The 25,458-nt window shown below is 32.8% G+C and overlaps 1 protein-coding gene across 1 annotated transcript in view; it reads right to left on the bottom strand.

The window, feature by feature from the left end:
• muc5e (mucin 5e) overlaps positions 1-25,458 on the bottom strand; it is a gene marked incomplete at its 5' end in the record, with an annotated part of 107,096 nt that overhangs the window by 27,600 nt on the left and 54,038 nt on the right. The window contains 7 exons of the mRNA XM_088922604.1: positions 457-670; positions 1,007-1,193; positions 1,923-2,158; positions 2,281-2,336; positions 4,806-5,539; positions 5,698-5,907; positions 22,060-22,107. Of these exons, the coding sequence (XP_088778730.1) occupies positions 457-670; positions 1,007-1,193; positions 1,923-2,158; positions 2,281-2,336; positions 4,806-5,539; positions 5,698-5,907; positions 22,060-22,107 (1,685 nt within the window). The remainder of the gene's footprint in view (positions 1-456; positions 671-1,006; positions 1,194-1,922; positions 2,159-2,280; positions 2,337-4,805; positions 5,540-5,697; positions 5,908-22,059; positions 22,108-25,458) is intronic.

Genomic DNA, 25,458 nt, shown 5'->3' with positions numbered 1-25,458 from the left:
AGGGGGTGATCAGGTCAGCCCAGTCCATTGGAGTACAGCTCCCCTCTGTTTCAGACATTTTTACAGCTCGCTGTCTCAGGAAGGCTGAAAGTATCACTGAGGATACCAATCATCCTTGTTTTCTCCCTCCTTCCCCCGGTAAGTGTTATAGGAGCATAAAGGGATATACGTCCAATTTCAGAGACAGTTTCGTCCCACAAGCTGTCAGATTACTGAGCTCTACCACTACCACTGGCTCACACTGATGTTTTATTTTCTAAGATGTTATTTAACTTGTTGTTGTTGCTGGTGCTGTTCTGTGTCTATGGTTTTGGTGTTTCCTTAATGTCTTTGTATTGGAGCATACATGCAATAAGCATTTCGTTGCACTTGTGCATATGACAATAAACTTAACTGAACTGAGTCTTCATAAGTAGTCTAATATAAGTTTCAATAAGCTTCAATCTTCAAACTTACTCATGATTAAGTATTTCACATGTGTTTTCAGGTGGGGAACAAATAGTTGGAGGAGGTTGAGGTGAAGGTGTTGTACAGGATATGTTTTTGGGAGCAGATTTACAATAGGGTTTCTGAGGATCACTGTACAGCCAGTCATAGGCAGTCTTATCACAGCAGGAATCACTCTCTGTTTCACCATGTCGACGTACACAGGAGCTTCCACCACACACACCTTGAAAATGAAGAAAACAATGTCAGTGCTTATCCTGTGTAGATAAATAATCTGAATTATTTTATTTCATACATTTGGCTAGAGTAGATGTCAGATTTTCAATTACTGATAATTACTAATCTACTTTTTAGTGCAGTTTTCTTACTGATGTGCTCAAGTGTAAGATTAATAAGTACTGTTTATTCACCTGATAAGAATTTGTGTTAGTTCATTAAGAAATCTAAATTAAGGAATTGCAAATCCATTATGACTACTAATTATATTTGTTATAGATCATGCACAGTAGTGAATAATAGCAAGTGGTCAACAAATCTTTTTTGTGTATATTGTACATACCACATTGTCCTTGTGTATTGTTTTTAAAATACTGCATTGCTACTTTCACTTCGACCCTGTTGCGTGGAGTTAGTGATACTGTTGATCTAATCTTGTCAATAAAAATCATAACTATGTTTTCTGTTGTCAGAAGTCTTATTCCATTGGATTCATATGGCGGTTTCACAGTAGCTTTGTTAAATGTAGACTGGAAAATAAAAAGGCAACATATAAATAAAAATAATAAGGCAACATATGACTAATTATACATTATTTTTGTGAATGTCAGCAAATTAGAAGTCATACCGGGAAGGTTTATAGTCTCAGTATTTTTTTAGGTCATGCTAAACAAAGATAATTAAGTGATCTATCGTACACTGTTTTACAATTAGTTCATTTCTGAGATTTCTGTAATTTAATCATTTTGGCTCAAACAGGTTAACCTCCAGTCGAAAAAGTGCTTCAGCATCATACTGTACATCATCCATTTTCAAAGTACTTCATCCAGTTAATGGTTGCAGGAAAGTTGGAACCTATCCCAGCAAGCAACAGACAAAAGGCAGGATACACCATGGAAAGGTTGCCAGTCCATCGCAGGATGTACAAAGACACAAACACACACACTCACCCTGGATGCCAATTAACCTCCAAGTATCTCTTTGGACTGTGGGAGGAGACTGGAGCACATATAAACTCTTTGCAGATAGCACCCCAGGATTTGGGTCCAGAGACCCAGCACTGCAAGGCAGCAAAGCTCACCATTGTCCTTAAGGTGCCCACATCATACATTACAAAAGTAATTTTGTCAGTCACGTAAATGATACTTTTACTTAAAATTCAACAGAAAACCAGACCTTCTTTAAATTGTCTTAAAACCCCACCACCAAAACACTCTTAAATTTGTAATAAAAATCTATTTTTTGTCTAAATTACTTACCACAATGACTTTGTTTACTATGGTTAGAGCCACAGTATTTTCTTCATATCTTAATATAATCCCTTTAGCACAAGATGCCCTGCTTCCTGAAATACAGTAATAGTTGTCTACTGCAACAGAAAAATTATATTTTGGAATCTTCTCCTCGACAAGGGTATAAGTACAGTTTTCCAGGAAGGCGTATTGAGTTCCACTAAATGTCACATAGTGAGGGTCTCCAAATACTTCACATAGACCTTAAAGAAAATGTAGAAAACCATGAAGAAATGAAAGAATATAATACATGACACATAATGTTTGAACTTATCTGTTTCTTATGTCCTATGAGCTGTATAAGCTTAATATTCTTTATACTCACAATCACAATCCCATGTCTCACAACAGCCATCAGAGATCTTCTTAGGTTCTGAGCTTCTGGGGCACACAGGTTTCACAGTTTGGGGGCATGAGTATGGTTGTTTTATAATGGTTTTATTAAAACAAGTGTACTTATAACAGCTCTCATTCCAGGTTGCATCACAATTCCATTTCTTCTTCAAAAATGGATCTTCACAATAACATGTTTCTGGTGTAGAAGGATATATGTAGAAAGGGTTAGTAGAACTAGTATCATATCAACAGCAAATTCTCATTTGATAGTCTTAATGCAATTCTGGCTTTTAATAGTTATGACAAATGAAACTAGTTGTCTTGTCACATATGTTAGTTGGAGGAGAAGCATCATCATTGGCTGGCACTGACTGGCATCAACAAAAGCATTTGCTTAGAACTTAGTTCTTTCAAGTCATCTATATTCACTCTCTCCTCCTCTCCCTCACTGTCATGTTTGGGATCTACGTATTATGGGATATATAGGATCTCTGAGAAAGAGAGTTTTGAAAGTGAAAAGAAAACCTGAAAAGCAGCATCAAAACATACTTTAGCACAAAAAGATCTGCAGTGAAAGGAACTGAGTGGAATGGTGAATGGAAAAAAAAAAGATTTGTCTTTCATTGCTTGATACTCTTGAAAAACTAAAACACATGATGTTACATGATTGTGATATTTTAATTTTACACTGACACTGAAACTTAGAAATGGGAATTAAGGATAACTTATTATGACTGGCCCTTACCCTATCAGAGCAGGCACAAAGTCTCAGATAAAAAGTACAGTACAACCCCCCTCTTTGTTGGGGAGGGTGGTAGCCTGCTGATACCAAGGCAGGCTGAAGAGAAACAGGTTAAACAAGCCTCCCTCTTGAGCTGAGAATACAGGGGAATTATCCAGGCGACAGCTTGTACTTTTTCTTCTTCGATTGCTGTTATGGTCACACAGTGTATTCACTTTCGCTCTGATCTAAATGTGATCACCTGAAGACTATTTAGGTGAATGTGAACGCCTGAAGACTATTTTAGATCTTTTCAGGCCATAACAGAACAAATAGAAGAACAAAACTAAAAAAAGCATGCAACACAACTTTTACCCTGTACACCCCTATAGTAAACAAAAGCTGAACTTCATCCATGTGAACATGTGAATTTGTATACCCTTAGCCAATTAACTAATAATCACATTTTGAATCCCCACTGTGGTCATTTAAAAGCAATTTAAATGCTGTTCAGCAGCCTCAAGAGGCAAGTCATTTGCGATTGCAATTGCAAGAAAGAAGGCTTTTTTATATATTCAAACTAAGATGGGTTTTGCGATTTTTACATCCATTCATTTTCAAACCACTTTGTCAAATTCAGTGTTGGGGTGCTGGAGTCTATCTCAACCAGTAATGTGTGTAAGGTGGGGTACACCCTGGACAGGACACCAGTTGATCATAGGGCACACAAAGACACACACATTCACACCAGGTCCAATATTCCCACATGCCAATTAACCTACCTGTAAGCTTTTGGATTGTGGGAAGAAACTAGACCACTAGGGGAAGATCCACATGAACTCAATGTGAACATACAAACTCCAAACAGATAGCGCACCGCGTCAGGGACAGAACCCAGACCCCCAGTGCTACATGGCAGCAATACTAACCACTCCATTGTGCATTTGAGTTAACAAAATTGTTTGTCAAAGTAGAATATTAATTGTGGAAATAATAAAAAATGCTAAAAATGCATTTTGGAAATATACAGTACTGAATGATTTTTAGCAAAAAAACATGCAATGAAAAAATATTAAGCTGCAATATTTTGGATTATACTGTAATTCAGAATGTTTACAGAAACAACTAAACTGTAAAAATAACTAAAACTGTAAAATGTGATAGTGTCACCATTGAAGAACATTACATTCAATAGTGTGACTGTTATCAAATTATAGATCCATGTATAAAAATAATTATTTCCTAGTGATTTTACCTGTCTCCATTTAACTATATTATTACGTCTTTTTCAGAAGCTCCTGGACTCCATGGAGGAGTACCTTCTGTCTAACAGCTATTGGAATGTGAAGGGTGTGTCTAGACTGATTTGTTAAATCAGTAGCAGAATGACCTGTACAACTCATCCTTCACATAAGAATTAATATGTTTTATATATCTAAATTAAGATATGGTTGTGTTCTTGCATGCTCCAAATCAATTTAGTTTCACAGAGCTACTGAAGATATCACAATGTATTTGGAGCATATATTAATACTATTAGACCTGAACACACATTTAAAAAATGTAATTAGAAAGCCAGAAATGTTAAAAATGAGAATTACTAATGAGAGGAAAAAATAGTTTAGTGTACTCTTTTGCTTTAGCGAAATTTAGTAAATGTAAAAATATGAGAGTATTTCACCGCATGCATTGTATACCAACATAAATATTAGATCTGTCTCAAAATTGATATGGTTTTAAAAATAGTGACACAACACCATTAAACACTGAAGGATGTTAGCATCTTAAATTACCTGGTGTTCCAGCTGTGCTTGTGGTTGTTGTTGGAGTTGTTGTTGATGTTATTGTGGTTGATGTTGGTGTAGTTGTTGATGTTGTTGTGCTTGTGGTGGTTGTTGAAGTTGTTGTGCTTGTGGTTGTTGTTGGAGTTGTTGTTGATGTTATTGTGGTTGATGTTGGTGTAGTTGTTGATGTTGGAGTTGTTGTTGTGCTTGTGGTTGTTGTGGTTGTTGTGGTTCTTGTTGATGTTGTTGTGCTTGTGGTTGTTGATGGAGTTGTTGATGTAATTGTGGTTGATGTTGGTGTAGTTGTTGATGTTGAAGTTGTTGCTGATGTTGTTGTGGTTGATGTTGGTGTAGTTGATGTTGTGGTTGTTGTTGGAGTTGTTGTTGATGTAATTATGGTTGATGTTGGTGTAGTTGTTGATGCTGTGGTTGTTGTTGGAGTTGTTGTTGATGTTGTTTTGCTTGTGGTTGATGTTGGTGTAGTTGCTGATGTTGTTGTTGGAGTTGTTGTTGATGTAATTGTGGTTGATGTTGTTGGAGTTGTTGATGTTGTGGTTGTTGTTGGAGTTGTTGTTGATGTTGTTGTGCTTGTGGTTGTTGTTGGAGTTGTTGTTGGTGTTATTGTGGTTGATGTTGGAGTTGTTGTTGATGTTATTGTGGTTGATGTTGGTGTAGTTGTTGATGTTGTGCTTGTGGTGGTTGTTGTTGATGTTGTGCTTGTGGTGGTTGTTGATGTTGTTGTGCTTGTGGTTGGAGTTGTTGTTGATGTTATTGTGGTTGATGTTGTTGGAGTTGTTGTTGATGTTATTGTGGTTGATGTCGGTGTAGTTGTTGATGTTGTTGGAGTTGTTGATGTTATTGTGGTTGATGTTGGTGTAGTTGTTGATGTTGAAGTTGTTGCTGATGTTGTTGTGGTTGATGTTGGTGTAGTTGATGTTGTGGTTGTTGTTGGAGTTGTTGTTGATGTAATTGTGGTTGATGTTGGTGTAGTTGTTGATGTTGTGGTTGTTGTTGGAGTTGTTGTTGATGTTGTTTTGCTTGTGGTTGTTGTTGGAGTTGTTGATGTTATTGTGGTTGTTGGTCTTGTTGTTGTTGTTGTTGTTGTTGTTGTTGTATTTACTATTAAATAAAAGAAATACAGTTAACATTATTATTTATTTCAAAAACAAAATAATTATAATACATGAAAAAATTCCAAAACTTCCCATACACTAAACTTCCCAAGGAAAACAACAACACATATTTTTGGAACCATTAAACATCATGCTGAATTATGATGCTAAGGACAATCATATACATCACAATTTGTTCACACACATATAGATCAGAATACATTGATTTTATTTTTCCATTTTTGCTCTCTAGGTGTACTATGAAAAGAAATAACTAGTAAAATATTTCTATCTGAATTGAAATTGAATTATTTGAGGAAATTTATTTCTGAATTGATTCCAAACTTTGTCTTCTTTCTCATAACATTTACATCTGTGAAACTGACCTAGAACGGGTAATAATAACAACAGATCTTTACCTGACAGCATCACCACAGAAGAAAATGCTTTCATTTGAGTGTGTGACAGATACAGAATTACTAAGACTGTGTATTCCCTGCTGGAAAAAAAATGTTTCCTACTGATTTCAAATGTCTTCTACATACAGTAAAAGATAATGTTACTTATTTTCAGAAGCTCCTGCACTTTCTCAAGTAGGTGCTGTCTAAAAGGTATTTGTTCCAGTTGGTTTTGGCTAGGTTGTTTTTGATAAGCACTACAAAGATTGGATATTTTTGGAATCATTCAGATATGTTCTCCTCTAAAACACAAAATACAAAATACAATTTTTCAGGTGAAATTTCATAATGTTCATGTTCTTTTACTATTTAGAATTTCTCAAAGTGCATGAGTTAACATGGATTTATCAATGTTCCAAGTATCTAAGTATCCATGAAGATTAAATCACATGAATTAATCACACCTGAATGGAGCGATCAAGTCATGGATATCAGAGAACATATCTGAAAGACATATACAGTAACTATGAAAAAGTCCATGGTAAAAATGTTGCAGAGCTGCATGCAGTGCACAATTTTAATTTAACTTTGTATTTAATAAATATAGGATATTATACCCCATCACTTATATATTCTAGAAAACTTTAGTATTAATGATTGTTAAGTCCTTCACAAGAGCAAAACTCTGTATACAGTATATTACAGATATGTTTTTGGACTTTTTACTTTCACCTAGAGAAGACAAATAGAAAATAAGCTTACCGATTTGAGAAATATATTTTGGAGCTAAATAAAAAAAATGTAGTTAGTGCGCTATGACTAAATGAAATGTATATTATTTTTGATTGTCTCTTATTATTAAAGCAACATTTCTTAATTAAACATTTTAGTTGTGCAAGAAGAATAACACTGTTAGCTAAATTAATATTAAAATTTACAGTTTGCAAAGAAGATGAAGTTGGAATTGTGAGGTAAGAACAAGTGTGTTTTCGTTATTTAAATTGAATGTAAAATCCAATCTTGAAATAGCATGAAACACTCTAAGGCATTTTGTGGCAAGCATGCCTTACAGAAGTAAGGATGTTATTAAAAAGCAACCATAAGACAAAGAATTATCTGTTATTTTATTTTTGTGACACTTCCAGTTTAAATTTGCCTTTCTGTTAAGCAGGTTTGTTTCTATATTTCTAACATCACTGGCTCATATTTGGGCTCTGTTTTTAATCTGTGTATTCCGGATTCCCCAGGAGGGGAGACACAGCTGATCAAACTCTGGTTGTGTTTAGGGCTGGTACTGTATTTTAAGTTTGAAACACAAAAGACCTTCCAGGTGCCTGCAGGATAGTCAATGAGAGCTTCCCCTGACCTACTGCTGATGCTATCGCGTACTTGTTGAAGACAATTAACTCTTCTTTTTCTAGTCTGAGTTCTGGTTTAATGATCACAGGTAATTGCTGACTACAGACCGGGAAGATAAAAAATAAATAAGTGGAACTTTGTTTCATGTCTTGTTTTCATATGACTAATATAAAAAAAAAGTTTTTTTTTTCCAGATATCTAAAACTAAAGTTTCATAGCCCAAGGATAGTCCCATACCCATATAGAATTAGTTAATATAAAACAAATATGTAATATAAAAATGTAAATATTCACATATTATGTACTGTAAACAAGTCAGTATACTATATAACCTGCAACCCCACTAGAAAACCCCACAATAACCCCATGGATAACAGCATACTGTAGATAACCCACTAGAAAAATAACTTCCACGGTTTTTATGTTCAGTGTGCAGCACTACATTTCTGTTTTTTGTTGATGCAATGAAAGGCAATTTCAATTTTCTGCAGAAATATTGTTCCAGAAATGTGGATGAAAGATTAATTCATCTTGCATTTACAGTATGTTTTCATATATTTGCAGGAATGAGTAAATAAGCAGCCTTAAATACCTGTAGTGTTGACAGGACCTGTAAATAAAAATGAAAATGTCATAACTACAACTGAAACTTTATAAATAAAATTCTTGTTAAGATTGTTTTTTATATTTTGATTTATTTTTAGGAATTGCCAGTTTAATCACATATCTATCCAATTTGGAGTCACAGGTTGTTTTGGTGAGTCAAAAGCATTTTTTCAAATGATAAAGAATCCATAACAATTAAATTTAATTAAATTGTTGCACATGTTATTGTTCCTGGTAATTATAACTACAAAATATAATTATTACAAAAATATAATTCTAATGTTTTCTATTTCATTATTAGTATCTTGCAATACTGCCAATATTTACTTACTGTATCAAATTACAAAAGGTTTAAAGTGCAATTTGCACTTTAAATTCATTACTCTTTAGCAAGTTTTTAATTTTTTTATCTACTTCAAAATGATTTTAATAATTTTGAAAATGATTCAAAAACGATTGAAAATGATAATATGATATGATCTCATTATATGATTACAGGACATCATCTCATTCTGAAATAAAAGTTTCCCCTTCCCCATCAGCTTGCTTCTCACAATCTATTTTAGGTTGTTAAGACTGTCTTAAAATTGCTTCATGAAAACAGAATGAATTCTCATACAGAGTTCAATACCTTAAACTTGCCTTTTGCACATTTTAACTTTTTAAATCAAAGTTTTAAATTGTGCTTTTAAAAACAGCATAAAATATTTAAATATAATACTGTATGGAGCAAAATTGAAGCTGCTTAGAAACTACCTCCTTATAGTATACAGTATGTCATTACAAAACTTAATCATGTTGCTTTTGTTGGTGTATTTAAAATTGTGCGTTTAAAATTATTTCAATTAAAAATAAAGTGTATGGGATAAAATTACCTGTAACAACTGAAAAAGTTGTACTTTTTCTCCCTATAGAAAAGGTAAAAAAGTTAAATATAGGTTTACAAGATTCACAGCTAGCTTTCAGCATTAGAATCAAAGCATATACACAGTATTAAGTACAGTTTTTTGTGTGTGTGAATTGTTGGAGGTGATTGTTTCTATACACCCCTTAATGTTGATCAGTTAATTAGTGGAAGAGGATACAGAGAAAGTGACTGTTCTTCAATGTCTATATCATCTGGAGCCCTGTGAATATATGACATATTAAGTAGAATATAATTTACATTTTATATAAATGTTACCCTTTTCAATCACACATTATTATATTGTTACAGCTTTAGATGACTGAGAAGTGTCTCATATTTTAAATAAAGATTGTGACACTTGGCAAAGTGAACACTTCTAGCTTCAAAGCAGAGAGAATGTTTGTTGAGATGTAGGGGTCCATTAATCAGAAATCATTGTAAAGTTTACTTTGGTATACCTAAGTAAGTTGTGGGTTAATGATTGTCAATGAGCAGTACAGAAACACACAATATAAGATCACATTAAGAACAAGGAAGGAGACAACAAGAAGCGAGAAGAGCAGGACAAGAACAGAAAGGAGAGAGGAGATGGAACCCGAAGCTTGCGCCAGGAGAGAGAGGCCCTGCATTATGATCATCCAAACAAAACCTGACTGGAGCTAAGTATTTGAACCTTGCTAGAGGGAGCTTGCTATTCTGAGTTTTTAGGGACCTTGGGTTTCCTGGGTAAAGATGGCTTGATTAGAAACATCTTTCCTGCTTGGGGTGCATTTTTAGTATAGGGAGATAGGCTCCCATTTATTTTGTTGAATTCGGGATGCAGAGAGAGAGAGATTGTCCACCAAAAACACAAAGGAAAATTTTTTGCCTGCTTTGGCGATTTCAAAAAAGCATTTGACTCGATTTGGCATGAAAGATTGTTTTATAAACTACCCCAAAGTGGCATAGATGCAAAGTGTACGACATCATTGAATCAATGTATTCAGAGAGCAAATGTGCAGTGAATATTGGAAACAAAAGGACCAAATTCTTCACCCAAGGCCGTGGGGTGAGACAGGGCTGCAGCCTGAACCCAACACTGTTCAATATCTATATCAAAGAATTAGCATGAATGTTGGAACAGTCTGCAGCTCCTGGTCTCACACTACACGACACAGAAATCAAGTTCCTGCTCTATGCAGATGACCTGGTCCTGCTGTCGCCCACAGAATAGGGGCTACAGCAGAACCTGGCACTGCTGGAGCAGTACTGTCAGACCTGGGCACTGACAGTCAATATGGACAAGACCAGAGTTATGGTTTTCCAGAAGAAAGCCAGACCTCAGGGAAACAGGTACAAATTCACACTCAACAACAACACATTGGAGCACTCATCCAGCTACACATATCTCGGTCTCACCATCAGCTCATCTGGGAGTTTTGATCTGGCAGTGAAGGCACTGAGGGAGAAAGCACTCAGAGCATTCTACGCAATAAGAAGGATGCTCTTCAACATCAATCCACCAACAAGAATCTGGCTCCAAATATTTGAAAGTGTAATCCAACCCATTGCCCTATATGGCAGTGAAGTGTGGGGTCCCCTCATAGACCAGGATTACACTCAATGGGACAAACACCCCACAGAAACTCTGCACATGGAGATCTGTAGAAACATCCTCCGTGTGCAGAGAAAAACACCTAACAACGGGTGCAGGGCCGAATTAGGCCAGTACCCACTATTGATAAACATACAGAAAAGAGTATTAAAGTATTGGCTACAACAAAAAACAACAACAAGAAACAGACCCTGACGAAGTACAGGCTCAGTGACCACAGCCTGGCCATAGAAACTGGGCAACACAGGCAGACCTGGCTGCCCAGAGAGGACAGGCTGTGCTCCCACTGCCAGCGGGGAGAAATAGAGTCAGAAGTGCACTTCCTACTGCACTGTGACAGATACTCTGGGATTAGAGAAACATTCTTCCCTAAATTCAGAAATCTAATCCCAGAGTTCCCACACCTGCCAGAATCACAACGGGTCCCAATCCTACTGGGAGAGGGAAGAGGGAACTCAGTGGAACTGGCAGCCCAGTATGTGATCATCTGTCACAGCCTGAGGAACAGTGAGTCTGTCTCCCAATAATGCTTCTTCTGTCTACAGTATATATAAATATTTTATAATATGTCATTGTTGTAAATGTCTGTAATATGGCTGTAGATTTTATTTTACTTTTATTTTTTGTTTTCTTTCATGTGAATTTTCATTATTTTATTTGCTTTGGCAACACTGATTGTACTCATCGGTCATGCTAATAAAGCACCTTGAATTAAATTGATTGTATCACATTTATTTAGAAGGCATTTTGTCTCTTATTTGGCCTCTGTAGGCATTAATTAAGAGTTTCATACTGTGGAATACTGAGTGAGATGAACTCTTGAAAAGGGTCTAGACTGTGACTATGCGCAGGAGAGGTTTTCTGTTTGCACTTAAAACAACTCTTTCTGCTACTAAAGCCTGTGATGTTTCACACCTGTGTGTTTTATCAGAGAGATTGCAGAATGCTAAATGGAATGTTCCTGTCCTGTTTGTGTTTGAAAGACTTCTGTAAGTGTCCCCTGCCTTGTGTATTTCTTTGATATATAAAAGTCTCACCTACATGTACGGTATAAAAGGAAAAGTGTAACTACAGTCGAGCGAGCATATTTAGTAGGTGCCAGAGGAAACCCTGTCTCTGTGCTATGCTACCCTTCAGCTGATTGAATAAAAGATCTCTGTTAGACAATCTCATAACCCAAGTAAAGACTGAGTTTTCTTCCACAATACTTAGTAGAAGTCTGGGGGTTTTCTGGATGGTTAGAATGTTAGGCCTCTGAAACGTCTTTTCTGTACTGTAAATACTGTACATAGAGTAACTTGTGTGTTGCATGTTTTGTTGTCATTATAGTAAATATTTGTTTAACCAAGTGTACCTGGATTAGTATAACCAGCAGCCATATCACCCTGAAACTCACAACTGGCAGGCCACTGAAGCTAAGCAGGTATGGGCCTAGTCAGTACCTGGATGGGAGACCTCCTGGGAAAAACTAAGGTTGCTACTGGAAGAGGTGTTAGTGGGGCCAGCGGGAGGTGCTCACCCTGCGATCTGTGTAGGTCCTAATGCCCCAGTATAGTGACGGGGACACTATACTGTAAAAAGGCGCCATCCTTTGGATGAGACGTAAAACTGAGGTCCTGACACTCTCTGGTCATATAAAATCCCAGGGTGTTTCTCAAAAAGAGTAGGGGTATTACCCCAATATCCCACCAATTTCCCATTGGCCTTTATCAATCATGGCCTCCTTATAATCCCCATCTATAAAAATTGGTTTCATCACTCTGTTCTCCTCCCCACTGTTAGCTGATGTGTGGTGAGCGTACTGGTGCTGTTGCTGCACATTGGTGGTGGAGGGGAGTCCCCATTACCTATAAAGCACTTTGAGTGGAGTGTCCAGGGAAGTGCCATATAAGTGTAAGGAATTATTATTATTATTCATGTGGTTGTAATTCTACCAGCCGCTCGGGTATATTCTGGAGAAATCACTTGTTGGGGGTTATGAATATTTATTTTACTTCTTGACTAAACCACTTGGTCAATTCCTGGTTTTCACCATTTTCGGAACCCCCCATTTGTAACAATATTCATTGTCTCACAATACCCTTATGCAAATTTGCATGTCACCCAGACTTGGCATTATGGGGGAACTGTGTTGTGTGTAGCCTATCTATTTCAACTCATGTTAAGAATTCAAACAATTAAACCCATCCCTTTTACTAAACAAACCTCCCTTAAAGCACAGTGCTACAGTATATGAGATTACCCTACTCCAACCTCAACAAATAAGCACTACATAAGTCACATAAACTGCCAGGTGCCTTTGTGCCATCCACTTTTCCCAAAAACATTAGGAAAGATATGATATGACAAATACATTCTTTGAAAAACTACACCTCTCATGTACTTGCTTATGTAATTGACAACAAATGTTTTTTTAAGGGTAATGATTATATTATTTTATTGTCAATAAGGAGGTTTGCTTGTGCCGTGTTTGTAGTCAGTGTAACATTAAATGTACTTTTAGCAATACAAGGAACAATTAGCAATGAAACTTAAAGTAATTAATATGTGTATGTTTGTAGCCAGGGTATGATGTTTTTTTAGTTAGTCTGCCTATCACAAAACAAATATCTCTTCTCTTTTCGAGGTAGAGATGCAGTCACTCTTGACTGCTTGAGGTGTAATGTGCCATATCACAACAACTGCCACAGTATGATGAAAGGTATAAATATTAGGCAATAAAAAATAGAAATGCAATTACATTTGACATTGTATTAACATTTACAAAAGATACATATTTAAAAACTGAAGTTTTTATCCCTATTTCTCACCTGTGTGTGAGATCACAATGTGCCCAGTGGGTGTTGTGTTTAGAGAGTAAAACAATTCAGTGAGGATTATTTCACAAAGTGAGATTACTGAACCAGATTACATTTAGTAAATATGATGACAAAAGTCTGGATTTTCAGTTTCACACAACAAGATCAAATATGCAGTTGGGAATTAGTTCTGTAAAGATGCCCCCCTACAAAAACCACAAACAATAAAACTGTGTCGGTTTGTCCATTAAAAGTAGTAGTGCTGCTATTCCCAGGATATAACACCTTATATTTATGATAATCACATACAAGTAACCTGACCATTAGTAACATAGTCTGGACAGTTCAGGCACTGAATTACTGGATGAGAGGATTACAGCAGAAAAAAACATGAATACCAGTATTTTCTGTGCATTTGGGTGAACAGTAAAATTAAATCGGTCTCCAAAAACCACAGGAGTTGCTGTTTTAGCCTTAAAAAGGGAACATAAACATATTAACACACAATTACATTTTCTTAAGTAAGGCATAAAGCATGTCATATATTTCATAGTTGTGTCAATATATATTTTTAAACTGAAGACATAATCTAAGCAGTTCCTCATTGTATCCTTTTGAAATAACTGGGCAATTCAAAAAATATTTAAAGATTCAGCCTGTCTTTCAACATCTACATTTAAAAGTTGAGAATGAGCAGCTTCCTGCTTTGAAACACTATGTATTATTTTATGCAAAGCAAATACATACACATGAAAAATTAGTTACATGATTCCATATTAATATTTCATATTGTGTAGATTTAAAGAAGCACAGTAGTAAAGCTGACTTAATGAAGCAATCATTTTAACTGACATCTAATGCACCAGAGGTACCACCTTATCGATTTTCATCTGCCAGTCAAGTTAAATTTGTGTGCTGAATGATATTGCATTATGCTATGATGTGTTTGCCACTGGAAAAAAAAATTCCTGTGCATTCTGAGTGGCTACATCAGTATTTCAGTATGATTTCTCATTTAGAAGGCAAAACAAAAATTCTGTACACATACTATTACATTAAATTTACCTATTAAATTTTTTACTATTGATGTAATTATGCATGGGTTTATAATATATAGTGAAACACAACCCAGAGGATGCAAAGTGAAAAGGTGAACTTAAAACCAATAGCAGGAGACACTTCTTCACACAAAGGGGTGTGGAAACATGGGAGTAAGCTACTCAGCCACACTGTTCTGGTGAAGCTAATACCCTAGCTTCTCATAAGAAATGGCTGGATGAAATGCTTGGATTGATTAGTTGATAACTCCAAACAGGTTAGACAGACCTAATGGCCTCCTCTTGTTTGTAGGCTTTCTTATGTTCTTATGTATACTTCTGACTTAAATTCACAGGATACATAAAAACCAGACACATTTTCCATAGTTAAGTACAAAAAGACCGTAAACCACCTTACACGTTAAAATGTGAAAAAGTTGGACCAATGAAATGTCAGGGGTAATAGAACGAAGTTATTCCATTTCCTTATTGCATGTTCTTCATATATAGTATATAGAAAATGACTTCCTGAACAACCACTAAAAGTATGATTTATTGTTGCTACAGTATGTGGCCACCCCTGGGAATGAATTTGTATTAGTCTAGCATCAGATGTTTTTACTACATTCACAAGGGCTTTCTTTGCTTTCGGAAGTCTAGAGTTACACATGTAAACTAACATTTCCCTTTCCTTTGAAGGAAGTCTCATGAAAACACTGGGAAAATATACAGTATAACAAAGTTTTTAAAAGGACACAACAATGAAGTAACAACAGACAACCTCATCAGTCACAAGGTTCAAATGGCTGTGCAACCCTAATGACTGAATTAACAACACACAGGCAATAAAACCTTGTGACACACACATCTACAATTTTGAGGCAATTCTAAATAGGGCCAAACACATCACCACACCTCTCAAAAACAGTGCCGTGACCCTCCTCAGAAGGGGAATACTGTCCATCTCATAGGCTGGGACTACAGCATCCACAAATCAAAGAGAATGTCCCTGTCTTCATAGGAGTTTACCCTGTGCCTGAACACCATGATACATAAAAAGCCAGTCCAATCTGCAAGAAAGTGATAAACTTTATCCTGTCCTATAAGACCAGTCCTGAACTAGTCCTGTCAAAGTATTAGTTCAAAATCCTTCAGCCTTCCATTTCTTCTCCAGAGGAAAGGGAGGGAAATGAAAAGCCTCTGATTTCACTGACCAGTTCAAGTGAAAGGGTAGGTTTATATTCAATAAAACCCTAGAACTGTGTCATTGATCTTGTCCTGTCTCACTGAAGACTGCACCTGGTTAAGCTGTGTCTAAAAGGATTGGTGATATCCTAATGCAATTCTTCACAGTGAAGATACATTTTGTAAAGGCAACAGATAACTGTAGTAGATGTCAGCTTACAGAGGAACGTCATCAGACATAGTCCCCTTTCCCTATGACATAAGAGTTGAGCAGCTAATCACCAGGAATCATATTTTTTTTTCAGAAAAACATAGAATTTTGGTATTTAACAGAGAAATTTTCATTCTTATTTAATACTAACTATATTTTGAGAAACAAATAGTGTTGTTTCATAATTTTCAAATACATTTTACAGTAGTAAAACCTACACTTGTATTTTACACTTGTATTATGTGGTATTAATAATCACCTGTTGTTGATGTTATTGTTGTTGTTGTTGTTTTTGGTGTTGTTGTTGTTGATACTAGCAAAGAATAAAAGAAGTACCGTTAACACCAATATGTTCAGAAATAAACTATCAATTAAGACACACCAAAATATAAGTAATGAAAATATGTGAAAATATAAATCTTTTTTTTTTCAGAAAAACATAGAATTTGGTATTTAACAGAGAAATTTTCATTCTTATTTAATACTCAATATATTTTGGGAAACAAATACTGTTTCATAATTTTAAAATACATTTTACAGTAGTAAAACCTACACTTGTTTTTTCTGTACAAATTATGTGGTATTAATAATCACCTTTTGTTGATGTTGTTGGTGTTGTTGTTGGTACTAGCAAAGAATAAAATAAGTACAGTTAACACCATTACGTTCAGAAACAAAATATCAATTAAGACACACCAAAATATAAGTAATGAAAATATGTATTGTAATAAATATAAGGTTTATACTATTCTTTTAAAGCATTCTATGGTGGAGTTGCATCTGAAATAGTAATCATTGATGTGACAGTTCCCACATATTGACAACACAATATAGCATGCCTTTAGCTGTGTTAGCTACAATGTTTAACATCTTATGAAACCCTTTGGTTAACAATTGTAATTTTATTCCTTCTTAGACCTTTAATTCAGTACCGCACTATTAAGAAACATTCAGGCCATTCCTTTAAATGGGGGGTAAAAAGACTATTTTATATTCCAGAGGCTTTAACTCTGGAGAAAAAGAAAACAACAGATTTCTGTTTATTGTTAAAGCCGCGTGAAAATTTGCCACTCAAGAACGTGTATGATTCTATGGTGTGATTCTATGGTGGATGTCTTCCCTAACCTGTCTTTCCTAGATTTGTTCTCTTGGACTGACCTTGGATTACTATTTTCAAATGTCAGTGATAACAGAAATCACTTTGGGGTATTTCAACTCCTAAGTGCTTTAACTGTTCTTTTTTACTTTTATTTTCTACTGTTACTCATTTGGAAAGAAAATAATAGGGGCTGGAGAGAGTATGGGCAAGAGTATGCTAGCCCTCCTGCTGTATTAATTTCCCAAGTTAGTCTGTTCAATCCAAAAATGTTTATAAATCATAATAGTTTTTGTCCTACTTCATATTTAAATCAAATTTAGAAACAGATTTCAGGTTTGACTGTTACAGTAATGCTGCTTTTTATCAAATGGTAAAAGATCAGTATGGGAAGATTATCAGTTTTGATGCTTTTATTCATTTCTACATTTAAAATGGACAAACAAAGCTTAGCATGTGATCTTTATTATACTGTAGTCCCCTTTCCCTATGACGTAAGAGTTGAGCAGCTAATCACCAGGAATCAAATTTTTTTGGTCAGAAAAACATAGCATTTGGTATTTAACAGAGAAATGTTCATTCTTATTTAATACTAACTATATTTTGGAAAACAAATAGTGTTGTTGCATAATTTTCAAATACATTTTACAATAGTAAAACCTACACTTGTATTTTACACTTGTATTATGTGGTATTAATAATCACCTGTTGTTGATGTTATTCTTGTTGTTGTTGTTTTTGGTGTTGTTGTTGTTGATACTAGCAAAGAATAAAAGAAGTACCGTTAACACCAATACGTTCAGAAATAAAATATCAATTAAGACACACCAAAATATAAGTAATGAAAATATGTGAAAATATAAATCTTTTTTTTCAGAAAAACATAGAATTTGGTATTTAACAGAGAAATTTTCATTCTTATTTATTACTAACTATATTTTGGGAAACAAATACTGTTTCATAATTTTAAAATACATTTTACAGTAGAAAAACCTACACTTGTTTTTTCTGTACAAATTATGTGGTATTAATAATCACCTGTTGTTGATGTTGTTGGTGTTGTTGTTGGTGGTGGTGTTGTTGTTGTTGGTACTAGCAAAGAATAAAAGAAGTACCGTTCACACCATTACGTTCAGAAATAAAATATCAATTAAGACACAACAAAATATAAGTAATGAAAATATGTGAAAATATTAATCTTTTTTTTCAGAAAAACATAGAATTAGGTATTTAACAGAGAAATGTTCATTCTTATTTAATACTAACTATATTTTGAGAAACAAATACTGTTTCATAATTTTCAAATACATTTTACAGTAGTAAAACCTACAGTACACTTGTTTTTTCTGTACAAATTATGTGGTATTAATAATCACCTGTTGTTGATGCTGTTGGTGTTGTTGTTAGTGGTGGTGTTGTTGTTGTTGGAACTAGCAAAGAATAAAAGAAGTACAGTTAACACCAATACGTTCAGAAATAAAATATCAATTAAGACACACCAAAATATAAGTAATGAAAATATGTGAAAATATGAATCTTTTTTTTCAGAAAAACATAGAATTTGGTATTTAACAGAGAAATGTTCATTCTTATTTAATACTAACTATATTTTGGGAAACAAATACTGTTTCATAATTTTCAAATACATTTTACAGTAGTAAAACCTACACTTGTTTTTTTCTGTACAAATTATGTGGTATTAATAATCACCTGTTGTTGATGTTGTTGGTGTTGTTGTTGTTGTTGGTGTTGTTGGTGTAAATACTAGCAAATAATAAAAGAAGTACAGTTAACACCATTACGTTCAGAAACAAAATATCAATTAAGACACACCAAAATATAAGTAATGAAAATATGTTAAAATATATATCTTTTTTTTCAGAAAAACATAGAATTTGGTATTTAACAGAGAAATTTTCATTCTTATTTAATACTAACTATATTTTGGGAAACAAATACTGTTTCATAATTTTCAAATACATTTTACAGTAGTAAAACCTACAGTACACTTGTTTTTTCTGTACAAATTATGTGGTATTAATAATCACCTGTTGTTGATGTTGTTGGTGCTGTTGTTGGTGGTGGTGTTGTTGTTGTTGGTACTAGCAAAGAATAAAAGAAGTATTGTTAACACCAATACGTTCAGAAACAAAATATCAATTAAGACACACCAAAACATAAGTAATGAAAATATGTTAAAATATATATCTTTTTTTTCAGAAAAACATAGAATTTGGTATTTAACAGAGACATTTTCATTCTTATTTAATACTCAGTATATTTTGGGAAACGAATACTGTTTCATAATTTTCAAATACATTTTACAGTAGTAAAACCTACAGTACACTTGAATTTTCTGTACAAATTATGTGTTATTAATAATCACCTGTTGTTGATGTTGTTATTGTTGTTGTTGGTGTTGTTGTTGGTACTAGCAAAGAATAAAGGAAGTACAGTTCACACCATTACGTTCAGAAACAAAATATCAATTAAGACACACCAAAATATAAGTAATGAAAATATGTGAAAATATGAATCTTTTTTTTTTCAGAAAAACATAGAATTTGGTATTTAACAGAGAAATTTTCATTCTTATTTAATACTAACTATATTTTGGGAAACAAATACTGTTTCATAATTTTCAAATACATTTTAAAGTAGTAAAACCTACACTTGTTTTTTCTGTACAAATTATGTGGTATTAATAATCACCTGTTGTTGATGTTGTTGGTGTTGTTGTTGGTGGTGGTGTTGTTGTTGTTGGTACTAGCAAAGAAAAAAAGTATTGTTAACACCAATACGTTCAGAAACAAAATATCAATTAAGACACACCAAAATATAAGTAATGAAAATATGTGAAAATATGAATCTTTTTTTTTCAGAAAAACATAGAATTTGGTATTTAACAGAGAAATTTTCATTCTTATTTAATACTAACTATATTTTGGGAAACAAATACTGTTTCATAATTTTCAAATACATTTTACAGTAGTAAAACCTACAATACACTTGTTTTTTCTGAACAAATTATGTGGTATTAATAATCACCTGTTGTTGATGTTGTTGGTGTTGTTGTTGGTGGTGTTGTTGTTGTTGTTGGTACTAGCAGAGAATAAAAGAAGTACTGTTAACACCAATACGTTCAGAAATAAAATATCAATTAAGACACACCAAAATATAAGTAATGAAAATATGTGAAAATATGAATCTTTTTTTTCAGAAAAACATAGAATTTGGTATTTAACAGAGAAATTTTCATTCTTATTTAATACTCAGTATATTTTGGGAAACAAATACTGTTTCATAAATTTCAAATACATTTTACAGTAGTAAAACCTACAGTACACTTGTATTTTCTTTACAAATTATGTGGTATTAATAATCACCTGTTGTTGATGTTGTTGTTGTTGTTGGTGTTGTTGTTGTTGTTGGTACTAGCAAAGAATAATAGAAGTACAGTTAACACCATTACGTTCAGAAACAAAATATCAATTAAGACACACCAAAATATAAGTAATGAAAATATGTATTGTAATAAATATAAGGTTTATACTATTCTTTTAAAACATTAAAGTTCTATGGTGGAGTTGCATCTGAAATAATAAACATTGATGTGACACTTCCCACATATTGACAACACAATATAGCATGCCTTTAGCTGTGTTAGCTACAATTTTTAACATCTTATGAAACCCTTTGGTTAACAATTGTTATTTTATACCTTCTTAGACCTTTAATTCAGTACCGCACTATTAAGAAACATTCAGACCATTCCTTTAAATGGGGGGTAAAAAGACTAGTTTTATATTCCAGAGGCTTTAACTCTGGAGAAATAGAAAAAAACAGATTTCTGTTTATTGTTAAAGCCACGTGAAAATTTGCCACTCAAGAACGTGTATGATTCTATGGTGTGATTCTATGGTGGATGTCTTCCCTAACTTGTCTTTCCTAGATTTGTTCTGTTGGACTGATCTTGGATTACTATTTTCAAATGTCAGTGATAACAGAAATCACTTAGGGGTATTTCAACTCCTAAGTGCTTTAACTGTTCTTTTTTACTTTTATTTTCTACTGTTACTCATTTGGAAAGAAAATCTATGGAAAAAGAAATACTTATAATAGGGGCTGGAGAGAGTATGGCCAAGAGTATGCTAGCCCTCCTGCTGTTTTAGTTTCCCACGTTAGTCTGTTCAATCCCAAAATGTTTATAAATCATAATAGTTTTTGTCCTACTTCATATTTAAATCAAATTTAGAAACAGATTTCAGGTTTGACTGTTACAGTAATGCTGCTTTTTATCAATTGGTAAAAAATCAGTATGGGAAGATTATCAGTTTTGATGCTTTTATTCATTTCTATATTTAAAATGGACAAACAACGCTTAGCATGTGATCTTTATTATACTGTAGTCCCCTTTCCCTATGACATAAGAGTTGAGCAGCTAATCACCAGGAATCAAATTTTGTGGGTCAGAGAAACATAGAATTTGGTATTTAACAAAGAAATGTTCATTGTTATTTAATACTTACTATATTTTGGGAAACAAATAGTGTTGTTTCATAATTTTCAAATACATTTTACAGTAGTAAAACCTACACTTATATTTTACACTTGTATTATGTGGTATTAATAATTACCTGTTGTTGTTGGTGTTGGTGTTGTTGTAAATACTAGCAAAGAATAAAAGAAGTACAATTAACACCAATACGTTCAGAAATAAAATATCAATTAAGACACACCAAAATATAAGTAATGAAAATATGTGAAAATATGAACCTTTTTTTTTCAGAAAAACATAGAATTTGGTATTTAACAGAGAAATTTTCATTCTTATTTAATACTCAGTATATTTTGGGAAACAAATACTGTTTCATAATTTCCAAATACATTTTACAGTAGTAAAACCTACACTTGTTTTTTCTGTACAAATTATGTGGTATTAATAATCACCTGTTGTTGATGTTGTTGGTGTTGTTGTTGGTGGTGGTGTTGTTGTTGTTGGTGTTGTTGTTGTTGGAACTAGCAAAGAATAAAAGAAGTACAATTAACACCAATACGTTCAGAAATAAAATATCAATTAAGACACACCAAAATATAAGTAATGAAAATATGTGAAAATATGAACCTTTTTTTTTCAGAAAAACATAGAATTTGGTATTTAACAGAGAAATTTTCATTCTTATTTAATACTCAGTATATTTTGGGAAACAAATACTGTTTCATAATTTTCAAATACATTTTACAGTAGTAAAACCTACACTTGTTTTTTCTGTACAAATTATGTGGTATTAATAATCACCTGATGTTGATGTTGTTGGTGTTGTTGTTGTTGTTGGTGGTGTTGGTGTTGGTGTAATTACTAGCAAAGAATAAAAGAAGTACAGTTAACACCATTACGTTCAGAAACAAAATATCAATTAAGACACACCAAAACATAAGTAATGAAAATATGTTAAAATATATATCTTTTTTTTCAGAAAAACATAGAATTTGGTATTTAACAGAGAAATTTTCATTCTTATTTAATACTAACTATATTTTGGGAAACAAATACTGTTTCATAATTTTCAAATACATTTTACAGTAGTAAAACCTACAGTACACTTGTTTTTTCTGTACAAATTATGTGGTATTAATAATCACCTGTTGTTGATGTTGTTGGTGTTGTTGTTGGTGGTGGTGTTGTTGTTGTTGGTACTAGCAAAGAATAAAAGAAGTAGTGTTAACACCAATACGTTCAGAAACAAAATATCAATTAAGACACACCAAAACATAAGTAATGAAAATATGTTAAAATATATATCTTTTTTTTCAGAAAAACATAGAATTTGGTATTTAACAGAAACATTTTCATTCTTATTTAATACTCAGTATATTTTGGGAAACAAATACTGTTTCATAATTTTCAAATACATTTTACAGTAGTAAAACCTACAATACACTTGAATTTTCTGTACAAATTATGTGTTATTAATAATCACCTGTTGTTGATGTTGTTATTGTTGTTGTTGGTGTTGTTGTTGGTACTAGCAAAGAATAAAGGAAGTACAGTTCACACCATTACGTTCAGAAACAAAATATCAATTAAGACACACCAAAATATAAGTAATGAAAATATGTGAAAATATGAATCTTTTTTTTTTTCAGAAAAACATAGAATTTGGTATTTAACAGAGAAATTTTCATTCTTATTTAATACTAACTATATTTTGGGAAACAAATACTGTTTCATAATTTTCAAATACATTTTAAAGTAGTAAAACCTACACTTGTTTTTTCTGTACAAATTATGTGGTATTAATAATCACCTGTTGTTGATGTTGTTGGTGTTGTTGTTGGTGGTGGTGTTGTTGTTGTTGGTACTAGCAAAGAAAAAAAGAAGTATTGTTAACACCAATACGTTCGGAAATAAAATATCAATTAAGACACACCAAAATATAAGTAATGAAAATATGTGAAAATATGAATCTTTTTTTTTCAGAAAAACATAGAATTTGGTATTTAACAGAGAAATTTTCATTCTTATTTAATACTAACTATATTTTGGGAAACAAATACTGTTTCATAATTTTCAAATACATTTTACAGTAGTAAAACCTACAATACACTTGTTTTTTCTGTACAAATTATGTGGTATTAATAATCACCTGTTGTTGATGTTGTTGGTGTTGTTGTTGGTGGTATTGTTGTTGGTGTTGGTGTAAATACTAGCAAAGAATAAAAGAAGTACAGTTAACACCATTACGTTCAGAAACAAAATATCAATTAAGACACACCAAAATATAAGTAATGAAACTATGTTAAAATATATATCTTTTTTTTTCAGAAAAACATAGAATTTGGTATTTAACAGAGAAATTTTCATTCTTATTTAATACTCAGTATGTTTTGGGAAACAAATAGTGTTGTTTCATCATTTTCAAATACATTTTACAGTAGTAAAACCTACACTTGTATTTTACACTTGTATTATGTGGTATTAATAATTACCTGTTGGTGTTGTTGTAAATACTAGCAAAGAATAAAAGAAGTACAGTTCACACCATTACGTTCAGAAACAAAATATCAATTAAGACACACCAAAATATAAGTAATTAAAATATGTGAAAATATGAATCTTTTTTTTTTCAGAGAAACATAGAATTTGGTATGTAACAGAGAAATTTTAATTCTTATTTAATACTAACTATAATTTTGGAAACAAATACTGTTTTCATAATTTTCAAATACATTTTACAGTAGTAAAACCTACACTTGTTTTTTCTATACAAATTATGTGGTATTAATAATCACCTGATGTTGATGTTGTTGGTGTTGGTGTAAATACTAGCAAAGAATAACAGAAGTACAGTTAACACCATTACGTTCAGAAACAAAATATCAATTAAGACACACCAAAACATAAGTAATGAAAATATGTGAAAATATGTATCTTTTTTTTCAGAAAAACATTGAATTTGGTTTTTAACAGAGAAATTTTCATTCTTATTTAATACTCAGTATATTTTGGGAAACAAATACTGTTTCATAATTTTCAAATACATTTTACAGTAGTAAAACCTACAGTACACTTGAATTTTCTGTACAAATTATATGGTTTTAATAATCACCTGTTGTTGATGTTGTTATTGTTCTTGTTGGTGTTGTTGTTGGTACTAGCAAAGAATAAAGGAAGTACAGTTCACACCATTACGTTCAGAAACAAAATATCAATTAAGACACACCAAAATATAAGTAATGAAAATATGTGAAAATATGAATTTTTTTTTTCAGAAAAACATAGAATTTGATATTTAACAGAGAAATTTTCATTCTTATTTAATACTAACTATATTTTGGGAAACAAATACTGTTTAATAATTTTCAAATACATTTTACAGTAGTAAAACCTACAGTACACTTGTTTTTTCTGTACAAATTATGTGGTATTAATAATCACCTGTTGTTGATGTTGTTGGTGTTGTTGTTGGTGGTGTTGTTGTTGTTGTTGGTACTAGCAGAGAATAAAAGAAGTACTGTTAACACCAATACGTTCAGAAATAAAATATCAATTAAGACACACCAAAATATAAGTAATGAAAATATGTGAAAATATGAATCTTTTTTTTCAGAAAAACATAGAATTTGGTATTTAACAGAGAAATTTTCATTCTTATTTAATACTCAGTATATTTTGGGAAACAAATACTGTTTCATAATTTTCAAATACATTTTACAGTAGTAAAACCTACAGTACACTTGAATTTTCTGTACAAATTATGTGGTATTAATAATCACCTGTTGTTGATGTTGTTATTGTTGTTGTTGATGTTGTTGTTGGTACTAGCAAAGAATAAAGGAAGTACAGTTCACACCATTA

This window comes from Atractosteus spatula, chromosome 8 (assembly GCF_055471065.1).
Source record: "Atractosteus spatula isolate fAtrSpa1 chromosome 8, fAtrSpa1.hap1, whole genome shotgun sequence".
In the NCBI taxonomy this organism is placed as follows: domain Eukaryota; kingdom Metazoa; phylum Chordata; class Actinopteri; order Semionotiformes; family Lepisosteidae; genus Atractosteus; species Atractosteus spatula.
The sequence above is the reverse complement of the archived record's forward strand: the minus strand, read 5'-3'. Positions and strand labels throughout refer to the sequence as shown.